General features: G+C 36.2%; 1 protein-coding gene across 2 annotated transcripts in view; it reads right to left on the bottom strand.

Annotated features, from left to right (window-relative positions):
* COL5A1 (collagen type V alpha 1 chain) overlaps positions 1-24,734 on the bottom strand; it is a 288,545-nt gene that overhangs the window by 115,858 nt on the left and 147,953 nt on the right. For both annotated transcript variants that reach the window (XM_074294068.1, XM_074294069.1), the window contains exons 10-16: positions 24,232-24,273; positions 23,878-23,940; positions 9,601-9,675; positions 6,890-6,982; positions 3,490-3,546; positions 2,465-2,518; positions 1,972-2,025 (exon numbers count right to left, since the gene is read on the bottom strand). In XM_074294068.1, the coding sequence (XP_074150169.1) occupies positions 1,972-2,025; positions 2,465-2,518; positions 3,490-3,546; positions 6,890-6,982; positions 9,601-9,675; positions 23,878-23,940; positions 24,232-24,273 (438 nt within the window). The remainder of the gene's footprint in view (positions 1-1,971; positions 2,026-2,464; positions 2,519-3,489; positions 3,547-6,889; positions 6,983-9,600; positions 9,676-23,877; positions 23,941-24,231; positions 24,274-24,734) is intronic.

The following is a 24,734-nucleotide window of genomic DNA, read 5'->3' as shown; positions in this document are numbered from 1 at the left end:
GAAATTAATACATTGTTGATGGAGTTGTGAAATGATCTAACCATTCTGGAGAAAAATCTGGAACTACCCAAAGGGGTATTAAGCTGTGCATACCCTTTGACCCAGCAGTACCACTACTGGGTCTGTATCCCAAGGAAATCTTAGAGGAGAGAAAAGGACCTTCATGTGCAAAAATGTAGCAGCTCTTTTTGTGGTAGCAAAGAATTGGAAAATGAGCAGATGCTCATCAATTGGGAAATGGCTGAATAAATTGTGGTATATGAAGATAATGGAATATTTTTTCCTATAAAAATGATAAACAAGATGATTTTAGAAAGGCCTAGAAAGATTTACATGAACTGATGCTGAGTGAAACAAGCAGAACCAGAATACATTGTACACAATAACAGCATGAATGTGCGATGATCAACTATGAAAGACTTGGTTCTTCTCAGTGGTTCAGTGATCTAAAGCAATCTCAATAGATTTTGGAGAGAAAATGACATCTGCATCCAGAAAAAGAACTAAGGAGACTAAATGTAAATCAATACACTCTATGTTCATCTCTTTTTTTGTTTGTTTTTTTTTCTCCCATAGTTTTTCCCCTTTTGCTCTGATTTTTTTCCCAACATGATTCATAAAGTAATATATATTAAAAATAAGCAAATTTAATAGAAAACAATTTAAAAGAATCCATGTACCACTGTCATGTCATTAATTTAAAAAAAAATCTTAATTCTACATAAACTATCACAGGACATGATCACATCACTAATGCATTTTCCCTCCTTCTTCTTCTTTTGACCCTATAATAGGAAGACTGTCAGTTTATTTCCAGTAAAATTGGGGAGAAATATTTGCATACCGTAAAACATGAGGTAATCATTTTTTCTTCTTCACATTTAGGAGAAACTGGCAAATAATTAGAAAAAACATCTATCCAATATTTAATTAAAAGACAAAAGATATTCCCACAGGAGGCCCAATGTTATAAAATAATAAGTTGGTTAGACTCCAACCTTCTAAATATTTTATAACTATTGTACCATTATATAAATTCACCCCTAAGCCCTATAAGATCTTTAGTTATTAAAAGAAGATTGAATCATATTCAGGATTTTCTTCATGTTGTAAGAAATAAATGAGCCATTGTATGTAAAAATGTCTTGCAAAATCTTAAAGCACTTAAAATGTCATTTGTAACTATTATTATTATTATTATTATTATTATTATTATTATTATTTTCCTTATTTAGGCATGAAATCATACTGATCCATTTGAGAGATTTTACAGTGAAATTTGAACTCAATAGATTTTCTGATTACTCTTTCATTAACCAGAAATTCCAATTAATCAGAATATACCTTGAATATTCTGGATAAATAAGGGCTTAGCAAGTGTAGATGAAATTACTTTTTAAATTTTTAATTGGAATATGCATGGCCCATTCCCAGTTCTAACTTTGTGTTAAAAGAAAAATGAATCAATTAATTAATTAATGCAATTAAATTCAAACCTTAAAGCCTCTGTAAAAAGAGAAAAAGCTAGGGGACTAAGACCAGTATTCTACTGTTCTCTCAAACTGGGATTAGTGGTGGGAACAGAGGGTGGTCCTAAGAATAATGAGCTTTCTAAAGGTCTGACCATTGCAGTACCAAAGACAGAGGCTCATGTGATAGAAATGGGCTGGATCTGCCACCTCTCTGGTGGTATTTTCAAAAAATAGTAGGAAAAGTCATTTATATACATTAGTGGGAATTGCAAAAAATACCTCATCTGGAATAAGATAAACAGAAAAAAGGGCATTTTTTTTTGAGGTTCTTGCATGGGTGGCCCTCACCATATGTGACAGCATTGGCTTTCATTCAAGTTAAGTTTTATTTCCTAAGGAATAAGTGATTCTCCTTTACAATGAGTCATTGCTCCTATAATTTGTATCAGATATCTGAACCATGATGTTGATGTGCCCAAATGACAATGGAAACACTTACCCTTCTCCCAGGCTTTCCTGCTGGTCCAGGTGGGCCTTGAACACCACGAGGACCCTATCACAAAGAGAAGAGGAGAGAAAACAGAAAATCTATCAATCTATCTATCAGATCTATCACTCTATCTCCAGAGATAAGAGAGGATTCTCATCACCACAATCTATGACACAGGGAGGTGTTTCTCTGTTTAATCTCCCAGGCTGTAAACAAATAGACAGGGATGGGATTTAGTCAAGGGATCTGCTTTACAGAGGGCTGGGGAATGGAAGGATGAGAAACAGAATGTATAAGACATGTAAACATGTTTAAAACTGTTTGTTCAATCTCCAGATGTCAAAGTTATTTTTGATAAACTTCCAGCTTTGGATAAGGCAGTCACAATGTTATCTAATTTCCCAAGAGAAGCAGTTAATGGGTCATGTTACCATATTAACAGTAGTAGTGTTCAGTATTCTAGAGGCAGCCCCTTGCAAAAAGGTGTTATTTTCATACATACCTGAGGTCCCATATCTCCTGTCTCTCCTTTTAAACCACCACTCCCAGGAGGACCCTAAGGAAACATATTTCAGTTACACTCCAGTGGCAGAGAAAGGGAAACAATATAAAGAAATGCTTTAATAAGGGGAGGGGTGGTGAAAGAAACAGTGAAGATCTCTTACATAGGCACTAGGTCCATTTTATTACATTTTATGCAGTGGGAATACTGGGTCAGGAGAGTAGAGAAATTCTTCTGGCTAATATTGCTGATAGAATTTAGGGGGGACAGGATTGCCCACAAGGTACAGAAGAAATGTAGTTCTTTATACTAAATCATAAATCATGAAATACCTTTCTATATCTCTTTCATTACTAATTCTATCTGAGAAAATTCAGATGAAGGTATTGATACTTCTGGTCAGGTTGAACAAAGTGGCCTCTGAGGTTCCTTCAAATAATAAGATTCTATGATTCTAGCAGCTCATTCTCTGCTTCTTAGTGACCCACTCTTTATTAATCAAATAGTTAGGCTTAAGATATGAACTCTCAAAGAAAATTTGCCATTCTTAAAAAGGGACAGAAATGAGAATTTATCCCATATTATCCCCCTATTGTTCCCAACTTCCCCACAAATATTCTTGCAATCAGAGGTTTAGGAAGACATATTTGTTCTTTCTATCTCACTTTTATGTCTTAATATCAGCCACTGCTACTATGATTCAACTGGACTATATCACAGTGACTTTTTTGAAACATAGAGCAATATATAATTAGCTACCATGCTTCAATATTTCCCCCTACTAGAAGTCAACCCCTGATCCTACTTGGAAAACAGTTAATTGAGTGATTGAGAATGCCACCTTTGAAATGTTGCTAATCTCATTCATAAAGTATAGAATTAAATGTAATGCCTGGTTTATAAATGGTCTTATTTTGTTGCTATTAGCATATTTAAGATTGAATCTCATGAAAGGGACCTAATAAATAAGTTAGCTACTGAATCTCAGTAGTAATACTCATATGTCAGCTTTACTATCAACTTACCACAGGACCTGGTCTCCCGGTAAGACCCATTGGACCTGCTGGGCCCCTTAGTGCCAACTGTAAGAAAAAGAAGAAAAGATGCTCAAGTTAGTGAGTACATTTAACTAGGCATAGAAAAGTGTCTATAGAGGAAATTGCTGAGAAATATAGCAAGTTCCTTCAATCCTTTTTCAATGATCATTTTCATTTCAAGAGGGGAACAGTCTCTAAAAGCAGAGATTTTAAAGAAGAGGGCTAGAGGCACTCACAGGAAATTTGCAGATCTACTGTTTATCTTGAGGTACTGGCAGTACCAGCTTCTAGGAAACACTGGGTATGGAATACAGCTGAATTGGACAGTCTTCTCAACATACCTTATTCTCTCTTATTCAAGGTATCTCCTATACCTAGAATGCCTTCCTCTCCCCACTCTCTACCTGTTAAATTTTATTCTTCAAATTTCAAATCCATCATCAACTTCACAAAGCTTTCCCTGATCCCCCCTAGTTATTAATGAATAATCTTCATTCTGGGACCTCATGGAACCTGCACTATCACGTTACTGATTTATATTTTCATTATTTGTATTAGTAACCCTACCAGATTGTCAGTTTCAGGAAAGTAAGGATCATATCTTAGATAAACTTTGGAACTCTTTTCTTATTCTGTATACAGAAGGTATTTTAGAAATATTTCTTATCAGGTTTTTGTATTTCAAACAGTACTTAGGATTCTATCATTCCTTTCTATAATTCCCTTTCAAAAAACCTGTTCTCCAGAAGGGCTCTGATTTCTGTCACTTAAAAATTAACTAGAAAGTCAAACCAGAAAATTCCATTTGAAGCAAAATGAAACAAAATTGTAGGGAATGCAAAACTTTTACTCTTGATTAAAAGGACTCTAAGACTTAGACAAAGAATAAGAAAGAGAAAGACAGACAGACAAAGAGACAGAGATGGAAAAAGAGAGAGAGAGAGAGAGAGAGAGAAAGAGAGAGAGAGAGAGAGAGAGAGAGAGAGAGAGAGAGAGAGAGAGAGAGAGAGAGAGAGATTAGGTCTTTCTGATATTTCTAAAATCACATCATGTTTAGTCATTACCAGTGTGTAAGAACAGGATGCATTATGCGGTGTAGTAGAAAAAACGTTAAATTTAGAATAAAAAAAAAAATGTGGTTTCAATCCCAGTTCTGCTACTTTCTTGCCTGTATTACCCTCAGTAACTTTCTAATCTTCATCTTCCTCATTCTACAATAAAGAGATTGGACTATCTTTATGATTCTATATAGTACCAATTCTATAACTTTATAAATCTATTGCATTTGCAGAAAGTTTACCTTTATCACCATTCCTCAAAGTCTGCCACAAATCACTTCTTCCAATTTCCCACCTGAACTTGAGCTTCCTAACAGGGTCTAAGGAGGACTTCACAGGCTATTTCCAGAAGATATATGCAACCTGCCTTACTGGGGCACAGACCCATCTTTTTTTTTTTTTTTAAAGCATCTCCATAAGCACATCACTAATTCTATTTAAACTTTAAAAAAATACACAGATTAAAAATCAATATAGGTAGCACCCAGTCCATAAATCCCTTCCTAAGTAATGGAAGCTACCACACAATATATTACATCACTTGGACAATTTGTTCCAAAGCAACCACTTGATACTTAAAATGTCCTGTAATTATCCATGCGCTCCAATAATTAACATCTACTCGGGGCTGCACTCAAAGCACCATAAATATTGCACAAACACTGGATTATTTAGAGCCTTCTTTATGACGTCCCATTAAGGAAGCCGCTCTGAAGGATCACCCACCCGGGCAGCATTTGCTCTTATCATGAGCAATCAGCAATCTGGAGATACATCAATTAAAAATGCAATTAGCTAATTGAGTGAAGCAATGGAAAACAAGAGTAATAAGAGAAGAAAAATCTCCTTCCTGGACTCCACTTCTCATGAAATTAGTCTACCATGGTGGATGGTAGTTTTTAATGCCCAGAAATCTATCTCCTTCCGTCTTGCTTTCCATTTTCTTTCCAGTGTTCATATGAGACAAAACTATGAAAACAGAGTTATGGTCTCCATGTTATTCAAATTGGCAGAATGGATCTTTACCTCCATCTTCTCTCACTCATTCTTCCTTCTGCCTGCTACTCAGATACTTTCACCTCTCAGTGAATGTCTTTCTGTCTCCTCAGACAGTTAGTGTCCTTATATTAAGTCACTTGAAAGGCCAGCTCTCAGGAATACTGTGACCCTCATCTACAATGAGATATACATGACTGATGGCACTTTAACAAGTTATCTCCCAGTGTATTCTTATTGTATATTCTTCATTCCTTGAAAAGGATCAGTGACACTGTGATGGTAATGTCTTGACTCTAGAGTGAATTGGATTTCAGTGAGGCAGAGCAGTATAAAATCATCAGTCTCTCTCTCTCTCTCTCTCTCTCTCTCTCTCTCTCTCTCTCTCCTTTAGAGTCATCAGAGTCTCATGGCAAGACAAAAGTCCAGATGACTGGTAGTAGCCTGGAATGAAGAGACTAACCTTGGCCTTTCTAAATTAAAGTCTTTCTCGTGTCTCAGTATATCTAAAGCAATGCTCATTCAGTGACTAAAGGTTGGATAAGAATTAAGAAAGGTGATTAATATTTTAATAGGATTCAAAATTTTAAGGCTAAAAGAACTAGGGTAGAAAAGAAAAAGATTTTAAAATGGAGTCAGAGGGAGAGGAAGAGAAATGAAAGGACAGAAATAATTATTAAATGACTGTTTTATCTCAAACACTGTGCTAAATACTTTACACATTTTTTTTCATTTGATTTTCTCAACAACAACCCTGGGAGATAGGTGCTATTATTGTCCCCATTTTACAGCCAAGGATACTGAGGCGGGAAGAGGTTGAGTTACTTGCCAAGAGTCCCATAGCTAATAAATTTGTAAGATTGGATTTGAATTCAGGTCTTCCTAACTCTAGGCCCAGTTCTCTATTTACTGTGGCCCCTAGTACTTGGAGGAGCTGAGTTCAAATTCTGACTTTTTTATTTGCTACCTATTGACTTCCATTTCCTCACCTGTAAAGTTAAAAGATTAGACTAGATGGACTCTGTGATTCCTTCCAATTCTAAATCTATGATAGCAATAGAATTTTCCTATGGCTATTTCTTTAAACTCCATGATATAAATTACAAATCATTCAAAGATACTTTTGTCCAATGCTGTGCAATTAATAGAACCAGGGCAAATGTTAATTAGTTACAATTACCATCGCCCCTTCTTTAATTTTCTCTCCATAAAAAATAAGAACCATCTTCAGAATTACAGTCATGACAAAAATTATTTCTTACTTATTTCTATGCAACCCAGCCCAACTGGATGCCACAGTACTTAATATCAACATACCCCAAAATCATACATACCCTGGCCTGCTGTAGAATGGCTTGGGCTTGTGACTCCTGTGCTGAGACCATTGGTCCTTTTGACCCTGCATCACCTCCCCCTCCAAATCGGAACTGTGGAACAAAAACCAGAGAAATGATTGGAGTGAAGTTGAGTGTAAGGGAGAACCTAAGAATCAGAAAGTGCCTCAGCACATTTTACCCCAACATGTGGGAAGTACATCTTATCCCATCCTAACACTGACAATAGGAAATGATCAAGTTGGTCAAAGGAGCCACAGTTCATTCAAATTGGTTGAGAGAATCCAAGAGTATCTTGATCCAGATTTCTACTCCAGGGCCCTTATACCCAGATATGTATTAACACCCAGAATCCACTTGAATAAACTCTGCCAGAAGCTCAAAGTCTTATTGTGCTTTTACCTTCCATTATTCCAATGTTCCATTCTGCTTGTTATCTTGAATGTTTTTTCAAGGAGAATCAAAACCCTCTGTCAGCTTTTTCATTATCTCACTGTTATCCAAATTATGCTAAATTACAAATCCAGAAACCAATAATGGATGGTCCTTAATGGAGAGGAGAAAGTTCTTCTCTTCCAACACTATTCTAGGACTCTCTACATTATAAACAGTCATTCTATCTTATTAACAAACTTTGTCCCCACTTCTGCTTCTGTCCACTATGATATGTAAATGAGTTGCGTTTTTTTGGTTTGAAAATGAGAATTAAAAACACTCCCAGAAAAGGAGCAGGTCTTTTAAACATAAGAAACACTCAGGTCTCCCAAAAGCCCTTGGCTGGCTTTGTAATGCACTTTAAAAAAATACACTTTGGGGTATCTTTTGTTTTGTTTTTACAATTCCAGAGTTTTTTCCTAGTCTCTCCCTGTTACTTCCTTATAATAAAGACTATTTTAAGGGAATTAAAAAAAAAGAAAAAGAAAGAAAAAATGACAAAATTGAACAATATGTCAAATAAAGTCTGAAATCATATTTAGTGTGTAACATATAGAGACCTACCTCCTAGGAAAAGAAATGGAGTGAGGAATACTTTTCATAGTTCTTCATTGGGGACATGCTTTTTCTTTGGAATTTTACAATATTCACTTTTTATTTTTTGTGGTTGTTTCTGTTTATATTGTTATAGTCATTATGTACATTTTTTTAAAATGTCTCTGTTTACTTTACATCAAATAATATAAATTTTTTCACTTTTCTTTGGCTGTTCATCATATTTGTCATTGTTCCCACCACAGTAAAATTCTATTAAATACTTGTCCCACAAGTTGCTTAGCCATTCCCCAATTAATAATTATCTAGGTTTTGTTTCTTTAAAAAGTGCTGTAATTTTTTTTGGTATGTGTAAGGACTTTCTTAGGGTATAAGCCTAGTGGTGTATCACTGGGTCAAAAGGTATGAACATTTCAATCAAGTATTTGCATAATTCTAAATTGATTTTCAAAATGGTCATACTGATTCACAACTCCACCAACAATGCATTAGTATGCCTATCTTTCCACAATCCCCCCAATATTGGATTCAGTTTCTGTACCTGCACTGGGATCTGGCCCATGAGTGGCCTTTGTATTTCCCATCCAGGAAAGATAACAATAATTATAACAACAATAATAATAATACAAACAGCCTCAAAAAATTATAAAAGTTGTCTATACAAAAGATGTTGTTAAATTGATTATTGTGCTATAAATATTAATATGTTAGGAACAAAAAAAATAGCTTTTCAGAATAGGGACCTATAATGACCAGATGGACATTTCTTCTCTTGCAAAATCAGGGAATTCATCCTTTCTTAGTACCTTAATATACATTTCTATATAAACAGGAAAATGATCAAGAGAGGGAGATGTTGCAAAAGCTGACATAGAGTCCATGAATTTCCTGTGAAAAACTCAGGAAATCAAACAATGTGTCCTGTTTGGCAAAGAACCAGAATAATGGATGGGAAAAGCAGAGCCTGTTTTTGTACCTTAGCAGAGCAACTACAGCTGAACGGACTCAAGAGGTTTAGATATTCTATCTAAACCTAAAGCAGGTTGGCTACTTTGTTTCCTATCTACCTTCTGGGACTAAATGTCTCTCTATTCATGTCACATGGCCTTCTCCACTTCTTGCAAAAGCAGCCTACAGAGACTATAGTGTAATTCCTTCTTTTTCCTCCTACTGATAAAGTATAAGAGTAAAAAGAAGTATAATGTCTCCATATCCATGCAGTTTTCAAAGGTAGTCCTTAGGTCAGGAGTGAGGAACCTTTATTCTTCCAAGGGCTATTTGGATATCTCTTTCGCAGGCCATACAAAATGATCAACTTAGAAACCCAAGGAGTATGAAGTTGTACCTAGCTTTCATCTTATTACTAATTGTCTTGGCAGAACCGGATCAAATAATTTCCCAGGCCTTATACAACCCATGGCTGAACATCTCCCAATCCTGCCTTAGGGGATGCCTAATTTATTTTAATTACCTCACCAGTGAGTTCTTCTCCTGTAATGAGGACAGGTTGCATTAAGCCATCCATGTGGTCTTACCTGGCCTCTTTCATAATAGGCAGAAAATATTTATGGTAAAGAAAGACAGGGTTGGTACCAAAGGAGCCTCATAAAGCCCACTGAAGGGATAGATAGACTCAATGACTTGCTCTCATTTGTTCTAGTCACTGAGCTAACCAGCTTTAGATGTTTCATAAATACACACAGTGGAAGAAAGATACTCACAGGCAGCATAAGCATGGTCCCTGGAGGTCCTGGCAGACCATCGGCTCCAGGAAGGCCTGGGCGGCCAGGAGGACCCTATTGTAATAGAATGAAAACAAAGTTAATTAAGTAATGGTTCCAAACAGCAGCTCCTTCATTTCTATCCCTGCATTTGTTGCTCTAGGAAATAAAAAGGAATTAGAAGGCATGATCCTCACTCACTTGGATAGAGTGCTATCCAAACACATGCGCATGCACGTGCACACACACACACACACACAGAGTATCAGAGAATAATGAAAGATGGCACACCATCAAGTCAAGTGCACAAGCATTTATTAAGGACTTTCTACATGTCAGACGCTATTCTAAATACCAGGGATAAAGCAAAAGTCAGTCCCAGCTGCCAAGGATTTCATGGCCAAAAGAGGGACACGCTATGCAAACCACTATATACAAACAAGATACATACAGGATAAACTGGAGATAAACAACAGAGGGGAGGCACTAGCATTAGAAAGGGTTGTGCAAGGTTTCTCCCAGAAAGTGAGACTACGGCTGAGATTTGAGGAAAGCCAGGAGGTGGCGCCAAGGAGGACAGATGGGACAGCCAGCCAAAATTCCTGGAGTTGGGGAGAGAATATCTTGCATGAGAAACAGCAAGGAGGACAGTGCTATTGATATATAGATTAGATAAGAGGGATTAAGGTGTAGGAAGGTTGGAAGGTAGGACAGGACCAAGTTAAGAAAGGCTTTAAAAGCCAAACAAAGGCTTTTATATTTGATCCTGAAAGTCATAGAGAGCTGCAGCAAAACACTTCACTATATAGCAAGGCTATAAATAAATAAATACAATCCACGTTTAGAGAAGGGAAAAAATTATGTTGGGTTTACGCTAATTGGAAAGGTCTAGAAAGATCCGGAGGAGGAAGAGAGTGACATCCTAGTAACAGGCAACATCTTGAGCAAAGGAGGGAATATGGGATTTTAAGTTGGAAGGAGGCGTGATGGTCATCTTGTCAATCCACAAATTCTTTTTCTAATTTGTCATACTAAAATTGACAGACTATTTGCACAGTGAAACAAGAACTAGTTGATAAATCCAAATAAACTAAAACTCTTAACAGAGGGGTTTTAAAATTTCTTTTTCAATGGATCCATGCTCTCTTAACCTAACACTAGCTCGAAATGCACTTTCGATTCTGAGTCCAATGCCAGCTCTGACTTAATCCTAACCTTTCCATATAGGTTGTCCCTCCATCAGTCTACACTGCCATCTAACCAGGTCTAAATATATAATCATAAATTGAAAACTAGTTGTTTGGAATATGTGATCATCTAGATCCACAGAAAGTCAGACTGACTTTCACCATTACTTAGCAACCTATCAAGATACAAATAAACATTCTTTCCAAGCCCCCTAAAATACTCCCAAAATATTAATTTATGTCAAAAATAACCAAAAAAAAAAACAAAAAAAATGATTTAAAACCACATAGCTATTTATATATTAAAGCAGCCTCCCAAACTTCTGCTAGGTGACACTCTAATGAATTTTGTTATTAAGTTCTACTGTTGTATATCCTTGAAAATATTATTTTAATTATTTTATTATATTATATATATTGTTATATAATATATATCCTTTAAACTAGCTGAAGTCAGTGAAGTTTTAACTATATACACAAGACCAAACACAACTATACATTAAAAAGGTAGATGAATATTTTTCTCTTCTCTTTCTCCACGAATGTTTTAGAGGTGTTCTGTAAAGCCATTTACTCCAGAGGGTAATCTTTCAATAACCAATATATTCAACTTCTACTATTCTATATTGAAAACTACTCAGTTGAATTTGTTCAATTTCAGAAAATACTTGATTCCTAAAGAAGATATATTATCTATTTTTTCCCAATCTATAGACAAGAAAATGAAAATTCAAAATAGTTATCATAGGATTTGTAATACAAAGAGATATAGCTGTATCCTCTGAGCTTGAGTAAAACTTAGGGATTTTGGACAGAGTTTTGAGTGAATAGGCAGAAAGGAAGCAAAGGAAGAATGGAAGAAAAGAGAAAGGGAAAATAGGGAGATAAAGGAGAGAGGAAAAAATAACCCAAAAATCTGAATAGTATAAGTGGCTTTCTTTACTTCTAAATTTTACTTCTAAATAATAGATTTTGCTGCTTCATCAAGAAGATGTGAAGTTTTGTGTATGTGTGTGTCTGTGTCTCTGTGTCTGTATATCTGTGTATCTGTGTCTGTGTCTGTGTGAACATAGTGGAGCAGATGCAAGTTCATACAAATAAATGTATCCTCTCAAAGTTTTTGTACATATTATCAGAATCTTGTGCCAATATGAGAGGCAGATATGCAACTCGCCAATGCTTTTCTCACTCAACTAATTTTCTTTTTTAAGAAAATAAAGGTAGAATAAATACAATTGCTAGTGTTCTCTAAAGTGATTCAGAGAAGAGTAATCATTCTGGATTTAGAACAATTATTTTGGGATGTTAATTTTGAAAACTTTTACCAATGAGAAGATAAATCTAGTAAAAAAAAATTTTCAGTTTTCTGTAACTAGTTTAATTGGTCTCCACTTTATACTTTCTTCAATTTATTCTCCACCAAAAACATCAAAATCATCTTCTTTGTGCACAGACCTAATCACACTATTCTCCTGCTTAACAATTTTCAGTAGCTCCTATTGTCTTTAGGATAAAATATAAATTTTTCAGCTTGGGCAATGAAAACCCTTTATAATGAGGTGCTAAATTATGGTTCCAGACTTACTGAACATTATTCCTCTTTTTGTACTCTGATTTCTATCCAAACTGATCCCTGAATCTTTAAATTCTGTCAGACACTAGCTGTGTGACCCTAAGTAAGTCATTCAATTTTAAGTTTCATCAACTGCAAAATGGGAATATGATACCTTCCAAGTGAGGATCAAATGAGATATTTGTAAAGTGCTTAGCACAGTGCTAGGTACCTACCTAGCAAGTGCTTAATAAATGCTTATTCCCTTTCCCTGAATTTAGGATGCCATCTTCTGACACTGTGCCTGCATAAGCAGCCTGTCTATTCCTTATACCTAGAAGTTACTTCTTCTTTATCTTTGTCTCTTAGAAACCTTAGCTTCCCGGAAAGCACTGTTCAAGAACTACCTCGAGAGACCTATTAAAGACCTGAGCTTAAAAAGGCCAAGGTCTCCTACTGCATCCAGGGCCATCTAATTTTGATCTATATCTGACCACTGGACCGGGACGGACCCAGAGACTGATGACCGTACACATCCCTCCCTACTTAAATCCAATTCATTTTCATGTCATGGTCCTCTTTGAGAAGGAAGGACAAATAACACCTCTTATGAAAAGCTTTTCAGGATCTCCTTTTTTGTTGGTGGATAATCCATTCTCAAATGTTATTAGGTAAAGAATATGCATTTCTTCAGAGCAGAGGCTGTTGTTTATTTCCTCTTTTTATTTCCAGCACTAAGCACAGTATCTGGCATATTTGGGGGTCATATTTATAATTTCATCATTATAGGCATCTAATAAATGCTTGTTGGATTGAACTGAATTGACCTGAAACAGTAACATAGCTTGAGAAAAATGAACAACAGACCTTAAAAGAGACCAATGATTTATCTGCATAAAATACATTCCCTGAGCTGTAAGACAGAGGCTGCATTTCAAACCAGGCTATCCATTTTCCAAGACTACTGTGAAAACGGGCCCATGATATGTCTCCCACACTGTTTACTTAGCTCAAGTCAGACATATGGGACTCTCCGACTTAGCTGATGAGGAGTTGATAGGTACATAAGTCAGTTCCAGCTGCTGGATTAAAGGCACAATAAATAATTCTATCTGGCCTCTTCTCCCACAAGAAACTTCTTCTTAAAATTTAGTACTTGATCAATTGGTTCCCAAATCATTGCCTTAACTTGGTGTCCTTGGTCAAATATGGTGCTACTTTTTGTTTGTTTGTTTTTTAAGCAGTTGTGTTACATTACTGGCTTATTTCATAAACACACACCCACACATACACACACACACATACACACACACACACACACACACACACAAGCTCTCCAAAGAAAAAGGGAGGTATCTTACAAATTTTAAAAAAATTGGTATTTAAACAACAGAACGATTTTTCTGAAGACTGGGTAAGAGATTGTTGGACTAACTACTGCCATGTAGAGTAGATGTCAGAGGTCATACACAATAGTAATTTACTGAGAAATATTTGAGATGAAACCAGCAAGTCTTTATCTTAAAATCAGGATGAAATGAAAGTGCATGAATCTCACAGTCAAGGATTTGGAACAGGTTGTTGAACAAAACTCTGAACATTAACTCAGAATAGTTATGGAGAAAATAACTCCATAGCTCTCACAGAAACCTTTATCTTGATACATTCTATCTTTGCCACAGGAAAGAATCAGTAGTTAGGAAAATAAAAATAATAATAAAACTTTCTAGAGATTTTCAAAATGGCTATACTTAAATTTTTTTTTTTTTTACAGTGTTGTCCTCATGGAAGAATAAATTTGGAATTCCAATGGCTTTGATTGCACCATACTGAAGAAATAAAAGACACAAACCTAATTACCCCCAACTAAAGAGATAGAAAATGTGTCCTAGTTGTCCAGTGGATTGAATCCCAGGTCTGGATCTGTGAAAAATTTTCTTGAATTCAAACACAATCTCAGACACTTACTACCTGTGTGACCTTAGGCAGTCACTTATCTCTATTTGCCTATTTCCTCATCTGGAATGGATTATGACTTACTCTAGTATCATTGCCAAATGAGGTCACAAAGAATAAAATAAAATTTTAAAATGACTGAACAATAGTAGAAAGATCATGTTGGAAGTCAAAGTTCCTGGATTCAAATCCTGTCCCTTGCCACTGAAGAGTCACTGAACTCAGAGATTTGCCTCAATGACCTCTAAGATCTGCTAGCTCTAAATTTGTGAGTATTTTTGAGCCAAGCCTGCTCCCTTCCCCTCAACTACATGAGCTCTGGATTATTCAGTTCACACTTTTATTTTGAGATTAGAGGATTCTATACTTCAAGGAGCTCATGCTACTTTCTATGGAATCGTGCTTTTTATCAGAAAATCCATCACTTTTTCCAAACCATCTCAGACACTTTCAAAGGCACTCTTGTTTGTGGAAATAACCAAGGCATTTCTATTAAACATTTAACTATTTATTAAAGCAAGTCCCTAAAAGGCCTCTGCCAAACAACATGTTAACTAATAGACTTTGCTCGAATAGTTAATTGCTATATATTCGTGAAAATCTTCTATCATATCCCTTTAAGCAAAATTCAGGGAAGTTAAAAACCCTATTTACAGTGACATAGCTAGTGAGTTGCTAAACTCATGTCCTCTGACACTAAACACAGTACTCAGTCTGCTGTATCAGGTTGTGTGGGCATCTTTGTGTGATCTCTAGAGAACAAAACAATAGAATTTCTATCCATGCATCTTGCTTCCCATCACAGAGACCCCATTCCCTAAACTTTTTTGTCTTATAGAATTAGGAAAGAATGAAAGCAAATTCTCCCCATATGTCTGACATAAATACAGTTCAGCATCTACCTATTCAGAGACTAAATAAGCTTTCTGGATGAGGGTTTCAATTTTATTATTCTATGGCTTAGAACACCCTCAATATCATGTTTTTTATGCTATATCATGTCTTACATATGCTATGTTATATATCATGTTATGTTATTTAATGTTACATATCATGATGTGCTATGTATTAAGTCACATTATGTATATTATGAAGACATAAATATTTTTTCTACATCTTACTAAAATTTTCTTCCAATGTCTTATCATGAGATGGAGTTGATCCTACATTCTCTGCACTAGCAGAGTGCAATCTGGTCTGACTAAGGTAAAAAGGCTTCAAATGCACATCCAGGGTGAAGCTGCATGTGTATTGCCAAAAGGTGAGTCTTGTTTAGGCTTGACATACAGTGCTATAGAATGAGAAAACACAGGGCTATGAAACAAGAAACCTGTGTTCTAATCCTGCTTCTACAATATCCTGCTATATTTTCTTAGGGGAGTCACTTTCCTGCTTAGTGAACTCAGTTTCCTCCTGTGTAAAATAAGAGATTTCTATTAGTTGATCTCTAAGATTCCTTCTTGCTCTGAGGTCCTAAGTTCACTAGAACAGTAGTCCATCAAAAGAGGTATTATTATGGTTTTCCTCCCTCCTTAGGATAGCATATTGAGATTATTAAGGCATAGATGATTTTGTAATCTTTGTGGTGGAAGAAGCATTGACTTGGATAAAATGAGTCTTTAAGTATTGAACTATAAACATGCACATATGTATATATGTGTATATATACATATATGTATATATGCATATACACATATATAAATATGTTTATACTCATATATATGTATGTAGGTATGATCTATAAGAAATATCACCATTTCTCATATTATGACACCATTTTTGGCATGAACCTGATAAATATGTTTATAAAACAGTTTTTGTATAACCTTGCAAATAAGTCTTGAACATTTATTAGCCCACAAATTTACTTTACCAGCATGCTTTGCTCCCAGGAGATAGAGACACAGTGAAATAAATGAATTCTATACTACTCACCCAGCATAAACTGTTACTCACAAGCCTGTGGTTATTTTCAAAACTAATATAGTACATGCCAGACACCAATTGCACATAAATCAGCTAACCCTTTTCATGCTGAAATTGCCTTGAAACTGAGCTCCAGGACCTCGTAGCAGCAAACCGGGGAGGCCAGCCACCAAGAGTATTCATTATACAGGGAGATTGCTTTATATAAAAGAAGCAGCTTGGTACAGTGGAAAGAATACTGGTTTTGAAGCGAAAAGATTAACAAGGTCAAATCCTAGCTCGGATGCCTATTAGCTGTGTGATGTTGGGCAAGCTGTTTTAGACACCCTATACCTCAGTTTTCTCATCTGTATAATAGGATAACAACACAGAACTGTTGTGCAGAAAATACTTTGTGAACCTTAAAGTATGACAGGGTTAGGAACTGTTTTTGTTATAATAAAAACTTATGTTTGTCAGAAAGACTGGGATTTACATCTGCTCTCTATACTATATCAGGCTTTTGCCATCTGTATTCGTTATATTTCAGAGAATGTGATTTCACCCACAGTATAACAAAACTCACGTTGCAATGTGCAAGGAAATGCTGCTACACTTGACTATCTTTGGCAACGAGCCCATGTAGTCTGTTAGGGAAAATGGACCAGCAGAAATAAAAAGAAAGAAAGAAAAGAGAAAAAAAAAAAAAAGAAAGAAAAAACAACATGGCTTGATACAGGTATATAGTTATCTAATAGTAGGGAATTTTTGCTATATGCTCAATACCCAGAATGGAGATAGGGGGAGGAATGTATACATAATACATCTAAAATTTATTTTCATTTATTAACATTTTCCCATTTCTTTCTCAAGTCTAGACAATTGACAAAACAATAAATCTAGTTCTTATTCATAGCACTAGCAAATTTCTGAGGTGTAAATTCTCACATTGAAAATTTAACAGTCAACACAGTAGAGCTGGATCCAGCATAAAACTTTGATCACAATCACAGAATCATAGATGTAGAACAAGAAAGGACTTTGGAAGCCATTAAGTCTACCAACTTTATTCTACCTATCAGGAAATTGGGGCCCAGAGGTTCACAGACATGCCCATCAAATATTCTTTTTCATTACTTTTTAAAAGTTTTATTCTTTGATAATTGTGGAAAAATGTATAGAAGAATTGCACATGTTTAACATACATTGAATTACTTGCTATCTAGGGGAGGGAAAGTGGAAAGGAAAGGAAAAAATTTGGAACACAAGGTTTTGCAAGGGTAAATGTTGAAAATTATATGTCTGTGTGTGTGTGTGTAAAGCTTTAACAAGAAAAAATTAGTGTTCTTCTCTATCCAAAAAAAAAAAATATATATATATATATATGTTTTTTTCCTGTATCAAAGTCATTTCCTGCTATAGCCCCTCTACTCCTATGAGTCTTCCCTTGCAATAAAGGTAAATGGTTTAGCAAAAACAACCAGAGTAGTAACTATTATTTGAAAGCACATACAACATTCAATACTCATAGTCCCCTTCCCATATTATGTAAGGAGAGAGATGTTTTTCTTTATCCCATCCCCAAGGCTAAGATTGGTCTTTATAATTATATTATTTTATTCTTCATGGAACATTAAACAAAATCTTTGGTCAGGGATGTCTCTTTCCTTCAGGTAACTAGGATATAACAAATGTCTTCTGAGAAGGTTTTAGGCTCTAGAATTCGTTCTCACGAGAAAATATTTTTATGTCGAATTCTAGTCGATGCCATATAGAGGATGGGATAGGTGATATAGGGGCCACATAGAGGGAAGTGTCATTCTCAGTGATTTCATGGACTTCAGGAACATAATTATTTCAACCGAAAATACATTAAATATACCAGGAATGGTAGCTATCCGAAATCTATTATAGGGATCACATCACAATAGTTCACCAAATGGCAGCTGGATCTAATGATAAATAAGCTTAATTTTTTAATGGAAAACTTAAAACATGCTATAGAGTTACAAAAGCACTATGTTCACATTTTCAAACAAAAAAAGTCCATTCTAATTCTATCATTCTGGGGGAAAAGACTTAATTGACTGTTACTTCAGACTTCTGGAAACTGATATGTGTCAGAATTCTGTTCCAACTGGACTTTGTTGAGGGAGGGTATGTATGGGGCTGGAAGGAGCAGGGGCAGCATCTCTGGGAGTCTAATCAATTCCTAAATGACTTGTATCATTTTATAGATGCATGATTCATCTATGCCAATTAAATTAAGACTATTAAAACTAGGGATTCTTATTAATTAACTCCCTAGTTAATTATTAATTAATAGTAGTTACAGCTCCCAAAGGCTAGTTCCCCATGAGTTCTAATACTAGAAGATTTTTTTTTTCCCTCCTTAGCCCATCTCTAGCATCATGGTTTGGCTAGTACAGGTCTTACGCAAATTGGAGCAAACTTACAAATTGTCAGTGTGTTGTTAAATTCTGGCATTTTTGCAAATGCCATCCATACTTTGTGAATACCCAGAGCTCTAATGATCTCGGATTCTGTTAACTGCTTTGCCAATATTCATAGATGGGAAGTCTATTAGACTTGTTTGTCCATGAAAATGCACTAGTGATCTGCACTAGTGCTGAAAGAATCAATTTCAGGCAATATTACTGTAAAAGAGTCATCTGGTACCAAACTGGATTCAGATTTCCTTGTCTTTAACCTTTTGTTGGCCATAGGATAAAATTAAGGAATCCAGCTCAGAAGGGATGATATTCAGCCCAATATCAGCTTCTTGATAAGATGTGATGATAAGGAAGAGAGAAGTAAAACAAAAGTTCTAGGAGAGAGGTTATATACTGAAGATATATTGAGGATATATACTGAAAGTCAATTATGAATCCTAATTGTTAAGGATGCAGTATACAAAGAAAGAGGAAGCTAGATGGCACAACAGATAGGGTACAGAATATGGAATCAGGAAAATTCATCTTCTCGAGTTGGAATCAAGTCTCAGACACTCACTAGCTATGTGACCCAGGGCAATCAACTTAACCCTCTGTGCCTCAGTTTCTTCATCTGTAAAATAAACTGGAGAAGGAAAAAGTAAACCATTCTAATATTTTGCCAAGAAAACCCCAAATAGGGTCATAAAGAAAAGAACACAACTGGAAAAACTGGAAACCATTGAAAGGCTCAGGATTTTAATTTTAGGGCATTTCCTCTCATCTTTAGGGTGGGAGGTTCATTTCAGAGTCCTAATGCATTCTTACCCTGAGGATACATAAATGATGAATTCAATCTTTCTTGAACCAATCCCCAAGTCTTTATTCCTACTGGTACTATTCTGAAACAAGCCCAGAGTACTACCCATGAGGACTATTGCAATTGTTTTCTGACAGGTTTTCATGCCTCCACTTTCTCCATTCTACAATCCATCCTTCATTCCATTTTGCCAAAAAAATTATTATTTTTCAAATTCAAATATATGGTCATGACATTCCTCTGCTCAAAAATCTTCAGTGGTTCCCCACTATTTAGTAGGCAAAGTTCAAACTCTTTTGCCAGGCATTCAAGTCTATTCACTATTGGACAACCCTCCTCTCACACACACATTTCTAGTCTTTTTTTTCATGTAGCTTCCATTTACACACTCTATAGTTCCAGAAATACTCTTACTACTTCTCTTTGTTGTATGCACATCCCTGTGCTCTTCTGTTTTCATGCATCTGAGTACCCTGTGCTTGATAAATCCTTCCTACCTCTTTTCACCCGCTGAATTCCTAGTCATTCTTTAAAGCTCAACTTATGCCATCTCAGCCTTTCCCTGACAACACTGGTGTCAATAATACTCTTCTCTTTGGTCCTCCAATAACATTGTGTTTTGTACTTCCCTAAAGCATTTATTAGATATTACTATCTATGCTAATTATCTACATTTTTGTTTCCTTCTACTAAACTATAATATAAATTCCATGAGGATAGGGATCTTGTCCTATCTAAACTCTATATATCTCCTAGCACTTATAGTTTACAATTCTCTGTATACAATAGACGCTTAGGAATTGTTTGGTCAATGAGTGTACATAGGCATAAGGGATTTTAACAAGATGACAGAGTCTTTGCATGCTAAAAAAAAGTGTGTTTGTTGAATTGTGAAATTCTCAAATCTAGAGCATATAATCTCCCAGATCTTTCAGTATCTTCATCAGATCCTACTTAACTCATCAGCCAACAAACATTGACGAAATCCCTTCTAAATGTAAAATCCTGAGGGTGTAGTGCAGTATAAGGCACAGCTTTTGCCCTCAAGGGCCAATATAATTTATTCTGGGAGATGGGCCATAAACACACAAAAATAAAATTTTTCCACAAAAGCCATCATTAAGCAGTATGTGTGAATTTAACTCATGCATAAAATGAAGAAATTAGTCTTGACCATCTTTCAGAGCTCCTCTACTTCTAAAGGTTCCTATAATGTGTCCAAACTCTAAAACTTAGTGGTGGATAAGCAATAATTCATTAAGGAGAAGAGGCTTGAATTGAAATCTGAAGGACAGATAGGAGTTGCCTTGTTTCCTAGCCTGTAAGTATCTGTAATATGGTGGTGACAGAGTGCCAGTAACCCTTTACCATCTTTGGGCTTTACTATCTTCACTATCCAAACTAATATAGACTTGCTTATATAAGAAGGGTGGAATACACACAGCAATACATTCCCTGACTTCTGTTTTCATTAACTCCTAGACTGAGTAGACTACCATAAACCTAACACAGTCCTTTGCTAAATGAATTGCTTTAATCAAGAATATTCCAACGACATACCTGGATATAGGTATGCATATTCACAGCTTCACAAACAGTCTCAGCAAGACATTTAGTGTAGACCTTGTGTTGTGTTCCTGTTTCCCACCTTACTTCTCTGCATATTGTCAGACTCCAACCCCAAAATCAGAGACCAGGTGATTGCTGGCAGAATCAAACTGTGGCTTCTATTCCAGTCAACAACAGATGCAATTCTATTGCAATCACCTTTACAAGAAGCATAACACAATGGAAAGGCACGGGTTCTGGGGCTAGTTAATTTGAGTTCAAATCCTATCTCTGTTTAATATTTGTATGATTTGGGAGTAAGTCACATGAGTTGAATTGAATGGCCTTTGAAATCTCTTTCAATTCTAGACTTATAATCAAATGATAAACATTCTCAAGACCTTAATGATCTGGATAAGGGAACATATTTATCATTCCAACAGCTAAGGAAAAGTTGGCTCCCTATGCTCTCAGTAAGAAAGGGTCTCCATCAATTCCTTAGCACCTCTCATGGGGCACAAAATTAGTTCAAAGACATAGGCCCCAACTTATCTTCCTTTACTAAAATCAAATGTGTTCTGTCATATAAGTTTGATTTTCCAGGAACATAAGAGAATCCTAACAAGTCTATAATGCTCAACAGAAACTACACCCAGATTTTGTGGTTCCTTTGGTGTGGATGTTTGTTTGTTTGTCTGAATGCTTGATTCTGTGGAGAAGGCTGGGAATAACACGGTATAAAGCCAAGAGAATGTGGGCAGATTTGAATAGACTGTTTGATAAAGATGGTCTTTCAAGCCTGAATAGACTAGCCTTCCACGGCCTCTGACGTGGCACTATGTGCCACGCAGGACTATGCTTTCACACCAAATGTCCAAGACCACGTTATTACCCAGACTTCAGCACTTCCATATGGGAAACTGGTACTCAGAGAAGAAAAATGACGAGAAATGTAAGATTTTATGGATCACAGCTATGGAGCTGGAAGAGAATCTCAGAGACCACAGTGTTCAATTTCCTTATTTTCTAGATAAGGAAAATAAAACCTATGATGTTAGGTGACTTATTCAAAGTCAGACAATAAGTACTAAGACTGGGAGAGGAACCCAGTTCTATTTACTCCAGCGTCAGCTTGCTTTCCACTGCTTGTTCCATATGGATATGCCTTGCTCTCAGAGCTTAGGGAGCCATATAACAACTCTCCTGAAAAAAAAGAGCTCCTTCCCTTTTTCTCATCTATCCAAATAATCTAACAAGAATATAACCCATACTTAACTTTTCCATAAACTTTCCCTAACAAATCTGGCATCCACATTAATTTCTCCTTCTTCTAATTCCTACAGATTTATTGTCTAGACAAAATAATTTGGCTCTTCATCAGCTGTGGTTCTTTGTAGTCCTGTTGAAGGTAAGAACAACGTATCATGCCTTGTCCCTCTTGAATGTTCTACAACATCCAAATATTATACCAATTATATATTATTTTTTTCTTTTCTTGAGTATGTGCTTCTTCTCATCTAGACTATAGATCCCTGAGAGCAGGTTTTGTATTGTCATCATATTTTTTTCTGCTCCACAATGTTTAGCATATAATCTCACATAAAGAAATATTTAACATTCTTGTAGCCTGATTAAAAAAAAAACAAACAAAAAACCTTAAAACCTAATTCACAGCTTCTAATAAATGCAAAGCATCTTCAGTGTGGATCTCAAACAAAAATGATTTAATACCACCCAAAGCCTTATCTTGGGGCAGATTCTTTCTAATAGAGACAGGCTGGTCCTCAAAGTCTAGACCTTTAAGCATCAAAAGTACATTAGACTCCCTGCGAATTGTTAATCTGTTCACACTCATTCCATAAGAAGCAGGAAGAGAATAAAATCATCATATTGCAGTATTTCCTAGCCCCACTAGATGTCAGACCTCAATTGTGGCTACTGTTAGTGCCTACAGGAACATGCTATGGAGAAATGAACCATGGAGATTGTGTGTGGTAGGAGGGAGAGCTAGGGAATGTCATAACAAGATAGCCTAGTTCCCTTTTTTTTTTTTTTCTACTTGTAGGGAAAAAGTCGATTTAGAAATTCATTTCTTATTCTCAAAGTATTTACATGAAAAAAAAAAAAAGCACTGATTTGTCCTGGGGCTCAGGAAATGAGTGTTTTTTAATAACCAGAGAGAGATGAAGTGAGTTATTGGGGCCAATGACAAATTCCCCAAAGGAAGAAGGGGGAATTAAATACAAGAAAGTAGGGCAGTCGATGTGTGATTTCCAACCCAACACTGCTCTTGTAGGTATTAACTAGGGCTGTGCCATACAAGAATTCTAGTTGTACAAGTTAGCTCTAATTCAAACTCAGGGCTGTGGATAGTATTTTCCAACAAAACTAACCCATTCCCAAAACTCCAGAGAAGCAATCCTAGATTTAAGGATGGGGAATTATTTGGATGAACCTCCTCTTCCAAGAAGCCTTCCTGATTCCTCCAGCTGCAAGTGATCTTCATTTCATGAGATGGTCCAATCGTGTTGCCCATTTCCCCAGCTAGACTAGGAGCTTCATTAAGATTAGGAACAACATCTTATTTATCTTTGTATATTTCCCAGAGAAAGAGGTTCCCAAACTATGGCCTGTGGGCCAGATGCAGCCCACTGAGGACGTTTATGTGGCCTGCCAGGTTATGGCAAATGGGCTGAGAGGCGGAGATAGAATGTGAGCTTTTGTTTTTACTATAGTCCGGCCCTCCAAGAGTCTGAGGGACAGTGAACTGGCCCTCTCTTTAAAAAGTTTGAGGACCACTGGTTTAGAACAATGTCCTTAAAAATGTTTATTAAATGAATGAATGAGCCCAAGAAAACAAAGTTAACCCAAACTTACCCTTTCTCCAGGATCACCCACTTGACCTGTTGGGCCAGCAGTCCCTGGAGGTCCTGGAAGACCCTAAAAAACAATATGAAAAAAGCATAGTATCATCCAATTGTAAGCTAGAAATTTTGTATTACCTTCTTTCCCATTCTTTCAATAGCAGACAACAATGAGGGAAGAAATTTAAAGATTTATTTTTTCCCCAGAAAAGCCAGAATAGTACAACATAGGGAATCATCCTTATAAAGTTTTCCTTTTCTCATCTTCCTCAAGAAATAGAAATCCAAGGTTAGTGAAGTTCATTATTTCTTTCCTTCAATCCATCCCACTCTACAAGCAGCAGAACAGATATGGTTTTCTACTTACAGCAGGGCCTTCTGGACCAGGGGGGCCTTCGATAAGCATTCCCTAAAAAAGAAATGGATAATTCAGAAGACACAAGACATATACATCACCCTTCCCATCCACACCCCACTTCCATCTCCAACATGGAATATCCAGCAGGATATTCTGAGGCCAATGGGAATGGATACCAGTGGCTCAGGGTGCTATTGGAGGCTGAAGGACAGGGCTTTCTGGCTTTCTGTCTCCCCAATCCAACCACATGCTTAGGCGTCTCTAGTGGTTTGTATTGTCTCCCCTTCTGAGTTCTATGCAATGATTAGCCACATGTGTCTCTGTAATTAAGGGGCTGTGGTAGGTGGGGGATAATATCATGTTACTCTATGGTTTTTATGCACATATTAATCCATTTATATAACATGAATCTGCAGAATACTAATCACTACATTAACAAGTAACAAGTTTCCTTTCAGAGTGGGGGGGGGGGGAAGGAGAAACTTAAAAGTACAAAGAGAGAAATTAGGCCT

This window comes from Sminthopsis crassicaudata, chromosome 2, assembly GCF_048593235.1.
Source record: "Sminthopsis crassicaudata isolate SCR6 chromosome 2, ASM4859323v1, whole genome shotgun sequence".
Classification (NCBI taxonomy): domain Eukaryota; kingdom Metazoa; phylum Chordata; class Mammalia; order Dasyuromorphia; family Dasyuridae; genus Sminthopsis; species Sminthopsis crassicaudata.
Note: the sequence above shows the minus strand (reverse complement) of the source record. Positions and strands in the feature narration are given on the sequence as shown.